Below are 17890 nucleotides of genomic sequence, written 5' to 3' on the forward strand. Positions count from 1 at the left end.
CATCCAAGCCCTACAGCCCCCTCAGAAGGCCAGCATTCCTTATGTGGGCTTCTTAGAAGTGCACCCAGTTTTAGGCTGCAGGACTCGTGGCCTGGAAAGACAGCCCTGCCTCCTCAGAGCTGCACCTGGTTCTCAGGTGTCTCCAGTCCTTTCCTGTGTCATTAACATTTTTTCAAGGTTAAGGTCAAGGGGCATTTCAGATTTTTAAATCACAGTACTTACCCATTTCAGCCAAAACACTGAGGACTTAAGATAAATTGCATTTATGATTTAGTAAATGAATTCAATTATTTAAAGGCACATAATAAAATAACATGGATTGAATGTTTATCATTACTAATTTTCCCCAAGGGGAAAAATCTACCAAAACACTTTAAAAAAGAAACCACAGAGCAAAGATATTATCATTTTAATTACAGATTGTAATATAGTGCATCAGGTGAGGCAAATACGATACTGTACCAGTTTTTAAAAATCTGCACTGTAAAGGTTTTACATTCTAATACACTTAAATAAAACCGAAAAAAAGAACTGCTTAGGTAACAAAACTATACTTCAAATTATTTTAGAAATAGTTTTGTGCTAGGAACATATAAAGGAGAATGATCTCGATTGCTGCTTTCAAATCCAATGGGAGTTTCTAGGGCTCCTCCTAGGGCCCCGCATGCAGAGGAGGGTGCGACAGCCCAGGCTAGGCCCCCACACTGCCCAGCACCAAGCTAGCTGACCTGGGCAAGAATAAGCCCACTCTGTTGCTCTGGTTCTGTCAGAAGCCTCATCCAGTCCCCACCAAGTTTAATAGTCTTAGTGCAGCTGGGGATTAAAGGATATTTCTAGGGAACAAAAAAAGGGAATGTCTCCATTTAGAAAAAAAAATCAGTGTATCAATGAATAATCCAGTTTATCCATTTGTAAATAAGCTTTCAGATATGTTGGAAGCATAAATCAAAAGCTAATATAAATTGAACTGTGATTTAGAAACAAATCCCCAGCTGATAAAAATGGAGAATTCATTTTAGGTAATCAAATCACTTTGAAGAAGTACTTCTGATACCTTATGAGTACCAGATAATTTTCTTTAAGAATCAGAAAGTTCCAAGTTGAAAAAACATCTATCCTCATAACTATTTGTAAAAAAATCTTTTTTTAAGAATATATTTTCAAAAATAAGGTCAATATGTAAGACTGTGCATGGCGTCCACTAATTAAACAAACTAGATATTCCAATGCAGTTGTACTCAGCTCTAACCCTATGGGCTTCTGAGGCCTCCTGACTCCAAAGGCAAGCTTAATTCCTGCAGTGATGGGGGTCCCAGTGACTGGCGAAAATGGGCAGGGCAGGGGGAGGGTGTGACCTGCTGGGGAGGGTGCAAGATTCTGTGACATCACACAGAGGAACTCAGCTCTAGCGCTAGTGGATGGACCAGCTGATGGTAAATTAGTTCCTACCTACACTGACAGAGTCCCAGAACCCAAAGTCAGGAGGGAAGGCTCAAAACTGGGAGGAGAGGCCTAGCCAGAGAAGGTTGTCTCTGAGATGAGAAAACCCAGGGAAGTGCGTGTTATGCTTTTGGCAACTGAAGCCACAGGTCAGTGGTTGCTTTAAAATACTGACATGAAGTCATATGAATAAACTGAATTAAAGTGATCTTCAGACAGGCAGGTAACAGGTGAGAGTGGACTCAGAAGCAGGAGGCTGCAAGGTCAGACAGGCCAGGAACTGTGGACAGCTCTGTGAAGGAGCCCACAGGGAGGCCAGCGCAGAGCTGCCAGAGTCCTCTCCCTCTGCAAAGCCATCCCAAGGGAAACTGCTGCTATTGCCATCAGTGGCCTAGGCTACCTCAGGAGGCAAGTACCAAAGTTGGATGAGGCTAGAACACAGTGCCTTTTAAACAAATGTATTCAAGTCACGTTTCAAATGTACCACATAAAAGTTATCATGAGCTGTTTTTGAAAAGAATTTCTCACACAGTCCAGTTAGCAGATACCTCCTGGGGTGACTAGTATAAACATAAAAAAGGACATAGGAAAATAAATGCATATTTATCTTTTTAAAAAATACCTTACATGTACACAACAGTAATTGGTACAGGGGCCCCCTTGCAAGAACTCTAGAACAGAGGGCAATGGTCTGTTTCCCCCCCAAAATAGTTAACTTTAAAACAGTCAAGTTGTAGCAAGGAGCTGAAAGAAGCCCAGGGCTAGCAACATGGTCTCTAAGTAAATGGTGTTTGTTTTAATGAAGGAAAGAAAGGGTATGAGACTTTCTTGAACCTAAGCACTATGTTCCATTCACTATGGCTTCTCCCAAGCGCCTGGGCCGGTCACAGGGTCAATGGGACAGACAGCCACCCCGAGAAACCCAACAGGAGGGAAATGGGATGTTCAGAAAACAAAAAAGTATAGATGACAGTGGGAGCTGGCACCTAGCCACACACAGGGTTGCTGGTTGGAAGTGCCGTCCAGATGTGGAGGACACTGGGCCTAATCCTAAAAGACAAGATCACAATCTATAGCCGGAACAGGTCGCAGGACCCTTGCCTGAGTCACCGGGGAGAGCAGTGGAGCTGCAGGATGGCCTTGATGGCTGGACTCACCGGAACCGCCATCTCTGCAGCATCAGACTGAGGTGTGGACGGGTGTGACTGAGTGGGAAGGCGAGGAACCCCGCTCAGATGGGGATGAGGCTCGAGTGGCCACCTCCCGCTGCAGGTCCTCCACCCTCTTCTGCAGCTCCGCCCTCACAGCCAGCAGCTCCTTGAGATTTTGGTGAATTGGCATCTGGAGGCAAGCAGGACATAGCTGCGTTAGCCACTCATGGGCACTTTCAGCATGCAGATGCTTCTAACTGCAGGATGAGTTCACAACCAAGATGCCCATGTGTCCTCATGCCAAGCTACAGGGACTCCCTACCCAGGAGCCGGAGGCTCCAGCTAACCCTGTAGGGATGCTTTTGTCACCCTGTGCTCCCCTGCCAGCTTGGCCAAATTCCCAGAGAACACAAGTGGGCTCAGTTGAAACCTCAACCTGCGCATCAGGCAAGGCCACAGGTACCGACTGGGAGAAGGACACTCAATCTTTTCAGACTGGTCGTAAAATGCTACTGGCTTGTGCCCCTTGCACGCACACATACCTCCATTAGCTCTGAATTTTTACAATTTTATAAATAGCTCTACTGACTAAAAATGCTTCTGTTAAACCAGCACTTGCTACAACTTGAAGTTTTATTCATTTTCATCTATTGGAACAGGAGCTAGCAGAAGCCCCTGCAGAGGGCAGTGCCAGCAGAGGGGAGTCCCCTGGGGACATTGGCTCTTCCCTCCCTCCTTCCTTCCATACAGCTAGGCACAACCTAACACCCTCTAATGGCTTCTTCCTGCCACCCTAAGGGTAACAGCCTGGCCTTGTCCTCAAGGCCCTGTGTGTTCTGACCCCAGCCTGCCTCTCCTGCTCACCTCTCACCAGTTCCTGCTGCCACTCCCCTCCAGCATTCCAGAACCTTCCAAGTATTGGAAGCATGTGCTGTCCCTTCTGCCTGGAGCACTCTTCCCCCACCCTTTTCACACACATGCTTGCTTCATCCCACAGGGACCAGTGTAAAGAGCACATGCTCTGGGGGTGGGGGGCGCTTTTGGACTCTCCACTCCTACCGGGCCTGTTTATTTCATCATTTATCTCCACCAAAGAGTGAACTGTCCCATCATGGAAGCCAATGATGACAAGCCTGACTGGAAGGAAGAAGGGAGGTGGAAGACAGGTGAGGGGGTCAGAGATCAGAGAAGGGGGAAACAGATGAGAGGGAGGGACAGAGAAATGAGTGAAAGAAGAAGAGATAAAGAGACAAGGGGGTGACAGAGATGAGAGGGAAAGAGAGGGACAGGCAGAAAACGAGAGCTGGATGGAGATGTGAGTGAGCGAGCAAGAGAAAAGAGGAAGTGAGATGAAAAAGAGGGCAGCCAGGTGCCCCCATCATAGCAGGGTGGCTTGGTGACCAGCACGGAAGAGGCCAAGAACAAACTGACTTTGGCAGGTCAGAGGAAGAAGGGAGGGAACACCAACATGAGAGTCTGACAGCAAAGGCCCCCATAATAAGAGAAACTTACCTGATTTGGTGCTGATGCCAAAGCCACTGTGAGGTGGGCAACAGCACCCCTCTTGGCCTTAGGACCTATTTGGCATTTTCCTGTTTGCAGGATCATTTGGTTCCAATCAGATGATGGATTATTTTGCAATCAGGGTCCCATTACTAATACACATGCACACGGCCGCAGAGAGAGCAGACCATGCAGGGAATATGCAAGTTCACACACACCCAGGGCCTAAGAGGAGCATCATGTATCTCCATGCAGCCTTTCGGGTCTTTTCTTATCTGTCATCTTCATTAAAAAACGAAGACAAAGTCATGCTTGCTCAAGAAAATGCCCACTTAAGGGCCAGTGGGTACTAGCATGTATGAAACATAAGCCAAGAGGATCCCAAAGAATATAAGACATGTGCTAGGCCCTCCCCTCCCACCTGGCCATCCTTTGATGGATTCCCAGGAGCCCCTCTCAAGGCAACTAATCTAGGCAGTCCTTCACAGGGGAAAGAAGCCCAACAAGCTTGTGTCCCATGTATCCTCCCTGTTCCTCCTACTCTCTGCTCAGCCTGGCTCACTGTCCAGTGTCATGGACACCCACATCAGGCATCAAAGACAGCCGTGTTGCTGATCCCTTTGCTACAGGCTTCACTTCCCCCTCCCCATTTCTGTCCACCTTAGTGTTACCAGAGTGAGCTTTCTAGAACATACACCAAGTGTTGCCTAAAAACCCTGGCAGGGTGATGGGGGGATCCCATAGCCCCTGGGATAAAGTGCAAACTCCTACGGATGCTTCACAAGGCCCTCTGCAGCCTGGGCCTGCCAAGCTCTGGCCTCTGATGTCAGTCACCAAGGCCCAGCCTACTCCCCAACATGCTCTGTGTGCCCAGCACCTAGAAAGTCTCCAAAGCATGCCTGTTGTGTTGAGGATAAAAAGCCATGGCCCATGGACTGCCTTCCAGTTTTCCCTTCTATGTAGCACAGTGCAGGGAGAACACAGAAAGTTGGATGACCTGCCTATCACCCTTAAAGGTAGGAATTCATTTGACACTTGTACCCCCACAAGGTCTCAGCGATCCTAAGGGCCCTGCCCCACATCAGGCATCAGAGACAGAATCACCGCCAGAAAGGATTTGGCCCTGGCTGCTTGGGGGCAGCCTTCCCTTCCTTAACTAACTGCACCAGGAGGCCCTGTGTGACTGATTTTGGCCACTAGGGGATGAGTCGTCCAAGGAGTAGGCCACTCCAAAGAGGAAAGGAGAACAGATTTTGGAACTGTGCTTGTGAAGAAGCTTTCTGGAGGCCACAGATGATTGCTAACTGATATCATGGCACTCTGCGCAGATGCCACAGAGCTACTAATGGCTTACTGGCCACAAGTGAAATTTTTAAAAATCTGTATTTAAAGCATTGACCACTGACCAATGTATACTAAATGTATACTATTTGTTTTCATGGAGTAAAGAGTTGTGACGGTGTCTCTCCAGCTTCATATGTTCTTCAATAAAGAAAATATTTTACAACTCTTAGAAGTTAGCATTTTTGCTACTCAAAGCACACACTAAACCCAGAACCCGTTTGGTATTTAGAAATGTGCTCTGGCTGCCTTAGTGCTAAGATCCCCTCACACCAGTGTGGACATGTGTGCTTCCCTTGCTACTCCGTGCTGTCGTAACATAGGAAGCTGCTAGTAGTCCCTTGCACCACGTTAGAAATCTGCATGAGACATGCTAACAGCAGCTGGGCCCTCATATAGTAAATGGAGGTGAGTTTCAAGTAAGGGAAGGCTCCTAAAGAAGGTTCTGAGACCACCAGCTATTGCGACCATGAGAGGCAGAGTAGGGGGTGATTTAGCAGCAGCCTGTGAGGCATGGAGTCCATCAGCCTGGGAGGAGGGGGTGGCAAGGGAACCCGAGGCCTGGTTCTAGGACCTGCTTGGACAGAAGGACAAGTACTGGGCTGAGCTGACCCTGATCACGGTGTTCTGGAAAACAGGCCTCAGGTCTAGAGGGTGGCATGGCTGACTCAGAGGTTTCAGAGGAGGAAAGGCCTTTTGTAGCTAAAGCTTCGTGGAACAAATGGAATGAACCAGACACAGGGAAAGAAGAAGCAAGTGATGAGCACCTTGGGCTGTGGTGTGAGAGAGAAAGGGAGCCAGTTAGGAGATGAAAAGGAGTGCCTTGGGCAACAATTTGCACCTGTCAAACAGAACCTGGAGCTAAGTCTACAGTGAGTGAACTTTCCAGTAGGGTGGGAAGGTTAGTGAGGTGACAGTACCTTCGAAGTTCAAGTGCCAAGCCAACTGAAAAGGGAAATGAACAGTTTGGTCTTCCCCAAGGTTAGTGGGGCTTGGGATTGTTATAGGTGGAATCGTATCCTATCCCCTCATTCATATGTTGAAGTTCTAACCCCCATACCACAGATTGTAACTATATTTGGAGAAGAGTTTTTTACAGAGTTGATCAAGTCAAAGTGAAATCATTAGAGTTGGCCCTAATCCAATATGACTGGTGTTCTTATAAAAAGGGGAAGTTTGGACACAGAAACACACATAAAGGGAAGATGATGGCCATCTACAAGACAAGGAGAGAGGCCTGGAGCAGATAATTAATTCTCTCATGGGCCTCAGAAAGAACCAACCCGGCTGACACCTTTCATCTTGCCCTTCTAGCCTACAGATCTGGAAGACAACACATTTTTATTGTGTGAGGCATCCAGCCTGTGGTACTTTGCTATGGCAACTCCAGCAGATTAAGACAGAGATGAAACGTGCCTGGAGAGACTGAATACACTGAATGAGAGGGAAGAATTGAGAAGGAAGAGGGCAGAGAGGAAAGGTAGATTTGTGTATCTGTGGCCAACAGAAGTGATGATGTTAAGCAAGGCCCTGGAAACATACTCCAGGTGGACTGCCAGGAAATCCTAACAACATTTAACTTTAAAAAAACAACTTTGGCTGCCTCTCATCAGTGTGTTCCCCACCTAGCACCAACCATGTCCTGGCCACCCATGTGGAGGAGATTGAGGGTGGGGCATGACTGTGTAGAGCAGAGGTTTGGAGGAGCACCTTGGGGACCCTAACTGGTAGTGTCTGAACCATAGCTCAAGCTCAGCCCCTGAACACCAACGGTGACCAAAGCCAGGCTGCCTGGCCTTGATGTGCACTGTTCTCTAATTATTTTTTCAATCTCAGAAAATATCAGAGTGAAAAAGTGTGGCAGGAGGGGGAAACTTTACCCTTTCTTCAAGGGGCACTGCTCTGCGGCTCAGCACAGGCCCCCTTTCTGCTGTGCTACTAGAATCTAGAAACGAACCACGATGCATTTTTCAAATACCCTTCCACTGACTCCACATGTGGTACCCTGCATAATTGGTACTGCTACCCCCATTACACCTCTGAGTCAAGTTCCTGGAAAAGCTGGGTTAAACTTGGTAGCTAGTAATACTTCATCTATGTACCATCAGCAGAAGACAGAGGTGCTAAAATTTTTAACTCTAACCCAGCAAATGGCATCTGGGTTGGTGTGTGGAAGGAACCTGCTGGAACATGACTGCAAAGGGTTGAACCCTGAGAGTCAAGGGCAGAGGGTCTTCAGTATAATGTGCTTACACCTAGCATGCACCCATTTCTGAAACACCATCTTTACTTGAACAGAAAGACATGCTCTTGAAAAGAAGAAAAACAAAAAGATACCTGAGGCCTCATTCGTGGATTCCATCGCACGTAATAGTTTACCCATAATTCCAAATGACTCATACTAGCAACAGGATATAAGACGTGGTTTTCATAATTCACAAAGAAGGGGTTAGAAAATTCATCGAGCTGACTATTGATATAAGACCATAAGGATATAGTCTTCGTATGTATATCCTGAAAAACAAAAAAGGAATACATTGAGATAAATTCAGCTTTTCTTTACATCCTCAAGAATTTGTATTACATAAAGAAAAGGACTTGCATAACAAATGAATTGAATTCAAATTTTTATTTGAATTCAATTTACTAAGCCCCACACCCATTCCTCTGTCATGCATCACCTCATGCTAGGGATGACACGAAAACACACACTGATTACTGTCCTGGAAAAATGGATTGCTGAGTTAGTTAACATCTGGCAATTGCATCTGTGTGAAGGCGGAATGAGAACTTTCTAACAACCATGGAATGATGGGGCTCATCCATAGCAAATACATTTTTAATTCTGGTTTGCAGTTTGTTTTTTGACTCTTAATATTAATGACTGGGTAGAATTTACAGATAAGATTCTTTTCATTGGAAAACCATGGCTATCTTGTACAAAACACGCCAGGGTTGCAGGCTGGAGAAGCCTTATATAGAGAAGTCAATATATCATTAAATTATATCTCCCCACCACCTGATTTTGCGGTACATGGTTTAGAAATGTTATAACCATTTACACTGTTCATGTTTAGAAATGCTATCATCATTTAAATTGCTCATCTGAATGAGAATATCCTGGTGGAACAGGTAAACATTAAACATGGATCAAGCACAGTGACAAAATCAAAACAAGAAAATGATGAGGCCAAGAGTATTTTCTACCATTTTGCTCTTCCCAAGACAGCTGACTTTCTCACAAGCTATCCAGACTAAGAAAATTTAATTAGGACCTTGAGAAACACCAGCATAATTCAAGGGACTCCGAATAGCCAAAACAATTTTGAAAAAGAACAAATTTGGAGGTCTCACATTTGCCAATTTCAAAACTTATTACAGAGCTATAGTAATCAATACAGGTGGTGGTGGCATAGGATGGATATAAATGTGGATCAGTAGAATAGAAAAGAATACAGAAACAAACCCTCACATTTACAGTCAACTGATTTTCAATAAGAGTGCCAAGAAAATGGGGGGATGATGGTCTTCTCAAAAAATGGTGATGGGATAACTAGATAATCACATGTAAAAAAATGAAATTGGACCCTTACTACACACTGATGGGAAGTGATTGCTAATGAGTATAGGATTTCTTTTAAGGTGACGAAAATTTTATGAAAAATGGTGATGGTTGCACACTCGTTATACTAAAAACCACTGAACTGTACACTTAAAAGGTGAATCTGTATCTCAAGAGAGCTGTTTTTTTTTAGAGTACATTTTGGCAAAAAAAGGGGGGGGCTAGACCTACGTCTATCTCCATTCAGTCCCCCTTTTACAGTGGTACTTAATGGGAAAGGCATTTGAGCAACTTGGAAAGCAATGGACAGGATATAATGCACTTACCTCTTTGAACCGCTGCTGTTCACAATTGCATAAGAAAGTCCCAAAGAGACAGCTATAAAGGTGATCCAAGATTGTAATCAAGAATAGCTCATTAAATTCGAACGCTGAAGGAAACTTAAATGGAGAGGGAAATGAGGTTAAAGTTCAATGTCTAAGACAGAGTGGTACCAATATTTTTGTGAAAAGACAGCTGACACAAGTCCAAGCTTATAGATCTGGCTGAACTGGAAGCAACAAAAATTGTACCTTCAATGCCTAAAAAGCTTATGGAGCCCTGGCTGGTGTTGCTCAGTTGGTTGGGCATCCTCCCATGCACCAATGGGTTGCTGGTTCAATTCCTGGTCAGAGCACATGCCTGAGTTGTGGGCTCAATCCCCGGGGTGGGCAGGGGGCGTGCAGGAGGTAGCTGATTGATATTGCATTCTCACATCCATGATTCTCTCCCCCATCCCTTCCCCACTCTCTAAAAATCAATTAAAAATCTAAAAAAAAAAAAAAAAGCTCATGGAGCTCCCATTTCTCCATGATGGTAGAAGTTCATATTCATCCTTCTGCCAGAAACAACTAGAAAGCTGGACAAGACATATGAAACATCTGTTTTCAGAAATTAGCAACAGATAGCATGGGACTGTATCCCCCAAGAGAAAGGAAACAGGGAGGTGAGCCCTACTATTGTCCCAGGTTTCTACATGGAGGTACATTCTGGGCCATGGAGAAGAGTATGTGTGTGTGTGTGTGGGGGGGGGGGGGATTACAGGCACAGCATATATGAGAAGTGACTCAAGGAAAAATGGAAAGTCTATTTGTATTAAAGAAACAACTCATAATTTAAAACCTTCCCATAGAGAAAACTCCTTGAACACCTCCCCCCCAAATACTTACCAATATATAAGCAAACTAGAAGCCCGGTGCACGAAATTCGTGCACGGCGGGGGGTTGTCCCTCAGCCCAGCCTGTACCCTCTCCAATCTGGGACTCCTGGAGGGATGTCCGACTGCCCGTTTAGGCCCGATCCCACATCGGGCCTAAACGGGCAGTCGGACATCCCTCTCACAATCCAGGACTGCTGGCTCCCAACTGCTTGTCTGCCTGCCTTCCTGATTGCCCCTAACCGCTTCTGCCTGCCAGCCTGATCACCCCCTAACCACTCTGCTGCCAGCCTGGTTGATGCTTAACTGCTCCCCTGCCTGCCTGTTTGCCCCCAACTTCTCTCCTCTGCCAGCCTGGTCACCCCTAACTGCCCTCTCCTGCAGGGTTGATCACCTCCAACTGCCCTCCCTTGCAGGCTTGGTCCCTCTCAACTGCCCTCCCTTGCAGGCCGGGTGCCTCCCAACTGCCCTCTCCTGCTGGCCATCTTGTGGTGGCCATCTTGTGTCCACATGGGGGCAGGATCTTTGACCACATGGGGGCAGCTATATTGTGTGTTGCAGTGATGATCAATCTGCATATTACTCTTTTATTAGATAGGATAGAGGCCTGGTGCACGGGTGGGGGCCAGCTGGTTTGCCCTGAAGGGTGTCACAGATAAGGGTGGGGGTTCCCTTGGGGTGTGGGGCGGCCTGAGCGAGGGGCCTGTGGTGGTTTGCAGGCCAGCCACGCCCCCGGCAACCCAAGGGGAGGCCCTGGTATCTGGGATTTATTTTCCTTCTACAATTGAAACTGTAGCCTGGGGCGGAGCCAAGCCTGCTGCTCCCTCCGGGGTGGCAGCCATTTCTGTGGCAGTTAATTCACCTTCTACAATTGAAACTTTGTAGCCTCAAGCGGGTGAGCCCTGCCAGGGTGTGCGGAAAGCTTTGCTTCCCCTGTTGCCACCAGCAACCCTGGCCTGCTCTCTCAAGCTCCATTATGCCGCCATTTGTTTGAATTTATTTACCTTCTATAATTGAAACTTTGTAGCTTGAGTGGAGGCTTAGGCCTGCAACGGCTATGGAAAGCTTGGCTTACTCTGTTACCTGGGAAACCTTGCTCTCTGTGGCTGTAGCCATCTTGGATTGGGGTTAATTTGCATACTCGCCCTGATTGGCTGGTGGGCGTGGCTTATGTAGCAGAGTGATGGTTAATTTGCATATTACCATTTTATTAGAGAGGATTGAACCTGGCAATACATAAAAAGGGTAGCAATACATGTGGGGTTGATCTCAGGAAGGAAAGGTTGGTTTAACATTTGAAAATCAATAATGTTACCAAAAATCAGTTAGTGAAATTCACCATATTAACAGAGTGAGGAAGAAAATTACCTCAACTGTTGTTTTAGCTAATTCTTTTTTTTAAAAAATATATTTTTATTGATTTTAGAGAGAAAGGGAGAGGGAAAGAGAGAGAGAAACATCAAGGTTGAGAGAGAATCATTGATTGGCTGCCTCCTGCACGCCCCCAACTGGGGATCAAGCCCGCAACCCAACCTGGGCATGTGCCCTCAACCAGAATTGAACCTGGACCCTTTAGTCTCCAGGCCGACGCTCTATCCACTGAGCCAAACCGGCTAGGGCTGTTTTAGCTAATTCTTAATGGGATTTTGGAGAATTCTAACAAAGACTTTGCCTTTGCTAGGAGGTTCTAGCCAGTAGCTGGCATTTAGTAGCCATGAGAAGGCAAACTGGAAATGATGATAATGATTCTAGTAACAGGCATGTACTGGGGGGGGGGGGGTACTACCCTGTGCCAGAATTCTAATTTTAAAACAAAGTGCCCTATGATAGAGGACTGGATAAAGAAGATGTGGTATATATACACAATGGAGTACTACACGGCCATAAGAAAGGATGAAATAGTGTCATTTACAACAACATGGATGGACCTTGAGAACATTATGCAAAGTGAAATAAGTCAAACAGAAAGAGAGAGAGAGAGAGAGGGGCCCAGTGCATGAATTCGTGCGTGGGTGGGGTCCGGCCAGTCTGGCCAGGGGGAGGGGACATGGGCGGTTGGCCGGCCTGCCTGCTGGTTGAACTCCTGGTCGAGGGGACAATTTGCATATTAGCCTTTTATTGTATACAGAATTTGTAAATTAGTAATCCACACATGTAACCTATATGTTTATGTTGACTAATGTCACCCCAATAAAAATTTAAAAAAGAACAAAAACACACACAAAAAACATAGTAAAATATTAATCATCTACTGAATGAAACAAAGCCAATTAGAGCAAAATCAAATAGAACTACCCAGCATGTTTTGTCAGTTTAAAGACTATTCCCCACTCAGAGTGATGTTGGCACACTATCATGACTAATCCTGTCATCTCTAGAGTGACAACCAGGGTCACTGATAGACAAGTTTATTTTTTAGCTTAGTCAGGACTATCCAAACTCCAACTGAAATTATTTTCCTCACCAGGATATTCCATTCTCCAATTTAACCAGTTCTGCTCATCTACCTTGGATTAAGGTCAGCTTCTCGCCATATTAAGGATTGCTCTTATAGAAACACACAATTCTGTTCTAAGAAGCCCCATGAGAATACCATTTATTCAGAAACTTCTGGGAGCTGTGGTGGTTGTTCCTTTTAGCATTCTTGCTCTCAGATTAACTAAATTAATGATCAACTAAATCTGGCTGACATGTTAAAAATAGCTATTGGTTAATCTCCTCTCAGAGTCTTTAAGATTGCCCCTTACAACTCTGACAATGGCCTCACATTCCAAATGGCTTTTAAAAGGCCAAGTGTATTATATGTCCACTTTCTCAGTCTTTTACTATGCATCTTAGTTATGCCCTATTCACAAATTATTAGAACCATGAAGTTTAATTTTAAGCAAATATATAACATTTGTGTATATTGAAGCGTTATTAAATCAAGGACAGGAATGGAAAAATCGATTTTCTTTTCAAACATTTAAAAATATGTTTACTAACAGGACAGCATACTAGAGGCTCAGTGCATGAAATTTGTGCGGGGCGGGGGGGTCCCTCAGCCCGCCTGCACCCTCTAGCAGTCCGTGACCCCTCGCTCCTTACCACCTGCCTGCAGCGGAGGCGGGAGAGGCTCCTGCCACCGCCACTGCGTTTGCCAGCCGTGAGCCTGGCTTCTGGCTGAGCAGTGCTCCCCCTGTGGGAGCACACTGACCTCCAGGGGGCAGCTCCTGCATTGAGCATCTGCCCCCTGGTGGTCAGAGCCCATCATAGCGACCAGTCATTCTGCCGTTTGGTTGATTTGCATATTATGCTTTTATTATATAGGATTTTTGAATCTTATGAGTCTTCATTGGATCTGGGAGCTCAGTTAGGTGCATTCTAAAACCACTGACTCTGAGCCTTATTCTGGCCTAGTGGGCACCAGTTATGGAAGGTGACGATGGGGCGGCACTCAGACCAAGTCTGTCATCACTCAAGGCACTAGAATGCAAAGGCTCCATCTACTCACCTCAACTGCTGTTCTCATTCAAAGGGCATTGTGGCATTAAATTCAACTCAGAAAACATTTCATTAGGGTAAGTAGCAATAATTTGTTTTGGCCTCTTCTCCTGGAAACTATGCCATTTACCTAAAAAGTGTGGTCTTAAACACTCCACTGAAATCCATAATAAAATTCTGCACTCCTTGAGGGACAAAAATAACAACAACTTAAACTTATCCAAAAAAGTAGAGTCTGTTAAAGTCTGGATGTTGTAGAATGTCTTTGAGACTCTTTTCTAAAGAATCCCTCAATTACTTTTCCCCTTAGTTCATTTTATATCAATTTGTGCACAGAGGTTAGTTCATTTTATTCTGAGTTTTCTGACAGCTTTATACTGCATTAACTTACTTGATTTAGCAGTAGACAATCTAAAAATAAGTTAATCTTATTAACACATCTTTTCTAACAATCTACATCCATTCACTTGTGACTTAATTGATAAAGACTAATCATTCATGTTTCTACATCTAATGCACTAACAATATCATTTAAAAATAATTATGCACATTTCATGGACAGAGTCTTAGAGCTGTGAAAGGCATCTGAAATTTTCTAATCCAAACCCCTTATTTTCTTTCTTAAAAACAAGCAGTACAAAAATGATGCAGATTAGACATAAAAATAGGCACTAATCAACATGACAAGTGGTAGTCAGATTGAAGATGTTAATAACAGATGCACATTTACTTAGATATTTGGGAGGAATAAGCTACTTCACATCCACAAATTGGTGCTTATCCCTTCAGAAACATCAGAATTATTTTTTGTATTCAGTTTTTTAAAATATACTTTTATTGATTTTAGAGAGGAAGGGAGAAGGAGAGAGATAGAAACATCAATGATGAGAGAACATCATTGATCAGCTGCATCCTGCACACCCCCTACTGGGGATCAAGCCCACAACCCAGGCATGTGCCTTGACCGGAATTGAACCATGACCTCCTTGTTCATAGGTCAACGCTCAACCACTGAGCCATGCCGGCTGGGCTGTGTTCAACCTTTTTATACATTTTTTCTATGATGGATTTCATACTTCCTTTTCTTAACCTGAATGTAACCAACATTTAATTTTTGTACTGGCTTGGTATCAACATGAACAGCGAGAAGTGCATGGCACACAAAACAGTGAGACTTCTGGCCAGCCTTGTGAGTATGTGTTTGCTGTTACCTGTCTGTCATGCATACCAGGGTGCCTGCCTGTGAGAACACCCCTTTTACCACAACAATCTTCTAATTGACTGCTTTCAGTCAGCGGTGACCTGGCACTCAGATGACTGTTGAGCCCAATCAGCTCCCTGGTCTAAAAGTAAAACTGAGTTCCAAGAGAGGCCCAAGGACTCTGGGAATTTACTTTGGTTGCTCTGATCTGCTGCCCCTTTTTTACTTATTTCTGAAGGTATGTCTATGCTCTCTAGATCCTTGCTACTCCAAGTGTGATCTGTGGACCAGCAGCACAACTTGTTAGGTGCTTGTTAGAAATGCAGATTCTCAGGCTCACCCCCAGACTCACAAATCAGAATCTATATCATCATTTATAATAAAAGGGTAATATGCCAATAGACCGAACAGCAGAACAACCAAACAACCAATCAAAGCATAATATGCTAATGATATACTAAGGTTGCTCAACCACTCGCTATGACATGCACTAATCACCAGGGGGCAGACAGTCACTGGTCAACCAGTCGCTATGATGTGCACTGACCACCAGGGGGCAGATGCTCCAACTGTTAGATTAGCTTGCTGGTGGGGTCCTGCCGATTGGGACTGAGTGAGATGGGCTGGACATGCCCTGGAGCCCTCCCCTGCCCGATCGTGCTCCAGTGGAATCCCTCAGCCTGGCCTGTGCCCTCTCACAATCCGGGACCCCTTGGGGGATGTCGGAGAGCCGGTTTCAGCCCTATCCCGCAGGCCACTCCCCATGGGAGGGCGCCAGACACAGGGCTCATGGCGATAGGGACTGATTGGGCGCGAGCCTACAGCGGGCACAGTGGGGCCAGGATGAGTGGGAGTGGCAGGTAGGAGCTGCAGGTGGCACTGAACTGCAGGTTTTGGCCCGATCCTTGCAGGCCACCCAGAGGGACCCCACCCATGCATGAATTCATGCACCAAGCCTCTAGTTTTACTATAAGCCTGAGGGGATTTCTGTGCTCCCATTAAGTTTGAGCTGCACTGGTCTAGGGAAGAATCCTCTGCCTGCTCCCAACCTCTCTCCTTGCCTCTCCCCCTCTCCCCACCTCTTCTCCCTACCTCTGATTCTCTTTCTCTAACCCTGCCCCCTCCCTCTCTCTTTACATCTCCCCTCTAGCTCTCTGCCTCTCTATCTCCCTGCCCCCTTCTGCTTCCCTCTCTACTCCCCTCCCAGCCCCTCACCCCAGGCTCTGCTTCCTTCTTTCTTTGCCCCCTTTCCCTATCTACTCTCTTTGCCATCTCTTGTGTCCCCTCTCTCCCCTGCCCCCTCTCTCTGCCCCTTCTTTCTCACCCCCCCCCTCTCTTTCCTACACTCCTCTCTGTGGCCTCTCCTACACCACTCTGTCTCCTGCTCCTTTTCCTGCCCTCTTTCTGCCCCCCTCCTTGTATCCTTGCACCCCTCTCTGCCTCTCTTTCTCTGCCCTTCCCTAACCCCTCTGGCACTTTCTGCCACTCTCTGCCTATTTCTGCCTGTCTCTCCCTGCCCCTCTGGCTCTTTCTACCACTCTCTACCTCTCTTTCCCCTTTCTCTCTGCTTCCCTCTCTCTGTCCTTGCCCCTCTCTGCCTTTCTCTGTCCCTGTCCCTGCTCCTGTTATGTCCCCCTCTCTCTCCTGACCTTTCCTCTCTGCCCCTCTCTTTCCTATACTCCTCACTCTACCACCCCTCTCTCCTACCTGTCCTGTCCCCTCTCCTACCCCATTCTCTGCCTCCCTCACTACCTCTTTCTGTAGCTCTCCACCCCCATGTCTGCCTTTCTGCCCCTCTGTCCCCCCTCTCTACCTCTTTCTGCCTCTCTCTGGCCCCGTCAGTCTCTGCACCTCCCCCATACCTCCCTTACTCCACCTCTTTCTGGCCCTCTCTCTCCTTGCCCCTTTCTCTGCTTCTCTCTACCACACTGTCTCTCTGGCTCTTCTTTTCCCCTGCCCCTCTCTTTCTCTGTCCCTGTCTCTCTCTGCCCCCTTCTCTCTCTGCCCCTCTGCCCCCCTCTCTCTGCCATCCTCTCTCTGTCTCTCACTGTGTCTCTGTCTTTCTCTCTCTGACTGGCTCTGGCTCTGTCTCTCTCTGATTCCAGGTCCATTTCCATGGCACAATCTCCCATCATGATGGTAAATCCTCAAACTCGGGTTTGGATGTTGGAGATGAGGGGAAAAACAGTACATACCTCATGGTCTGCTTTGAATTAAAGCCTCCCCGGGCCCAACTGGCTTAGGGAAAGGTGGTCCATGTATGGGCTTCTTGCTTACCAGGGCCCTGTGTATTGGGGTTTTGCAACTAAGCACCAGGAGATGACAAAATAATCTGCAGCTTTCTATCTGCCATTGGTTCTTGAATAGTCATTTCCCTCAGTGACCTTGGGGTTAGAGGGGCTGTGGCCTGGGGGCAGGGTATGGAGACTCCTGGATTCCTTGGTCAATCCCCTTTGCTGGCCTTTGGTCCCATCCCCATTTCTAACACATTACATTTCCGACCCAGCAGGGGACTGTGTTTCCTTGCACTGACAGAAAGGGAGCAAGAGTAGTAGAATGGCTGAGGAGTAGGGCCTTGGCTTGCAAGGCTGGGGGACAGGATGTTGACAAAAAACACTTGCACAAGAAAAGTAACTTTTGGTGAGAAGTTGTTTCTAATTTTCTGCTTATATTTCTAAATCTAAGTGAATAGAATCAAAATGAATTAAATAACAGAAGGGATATTTTACATACATCTTCATTTTGAATGAACATGAAAGTTTACTCTTCAACTCTAAGGAATGTTTGAAACAGACTGTGTAGGTCAAAAATGTATTTTAAATCTCTCACCTGTCTTGTCATTTGCCAAACACAATCAATAAACTGAAGAAATATTGGAGACCGGTCGGCATCTGCATGGTTGTCATTGCCATGGCCCACTCGCTGTAAAGAAACAAGAGGTTAAATGTTTTAATGTACGCATGGTCCTCTCAAAATTGCCTGCTGACAAGAATAATGTCTCTTCAGAGGGAAGG

At 46.0% G+C, this 17890-nt stretch overlaps 1 protein-coding gene across 3 annotated transcripts in view; it reads right to left on the reverse strand.

Annotated features, from left to right (window-relative positions):
• Positions 1-56: 56 nt before the first annotated feature.
• MTMR1 (myotubularin related protein 1) overlaps positions 57-17890 on the reverse strand; it is a 75537-nt gene continuing 57703 nt past the window's right edge. For all 3 annotated transcript variants that reach the window (XM_079764269.1, XM_079764268.1, XM_079764270.1), the window contains 4 exons: positions 17706-17798; positions 9324-9437; positions 7773-7949; positions 57-2781 (listed from right to left, as the gene is read on the reverse strand). In XM_079764269.1, coding sequence (XP_079620395.1) covers positions 2620-2781; positions 7773-7949; positions 9324-9437; positions 17706-17798 — 546 coding nt within the window. In that variant the 3' untranslated portion in view covers positions 57-2619. The remainder of the gene's footprint in view (positions 2782-7772; positions 7950-9323; positions 9438-17705; positions 17799-17890) is intronic.

Source organism: Cnephaeus nilssonii, assembly GCF_951640355.1.
Source record: "Cnephaeus nilssonii genome assembly, chromosome: X".
Classification (NCBI taxonomy): domain Eukaryota; kingdom Metazoa; phylum Chordata; class Mammalia; order Chiroptera; family Vespertilionidae; genus Cnephaeus; species Cnephaeus nilssonii.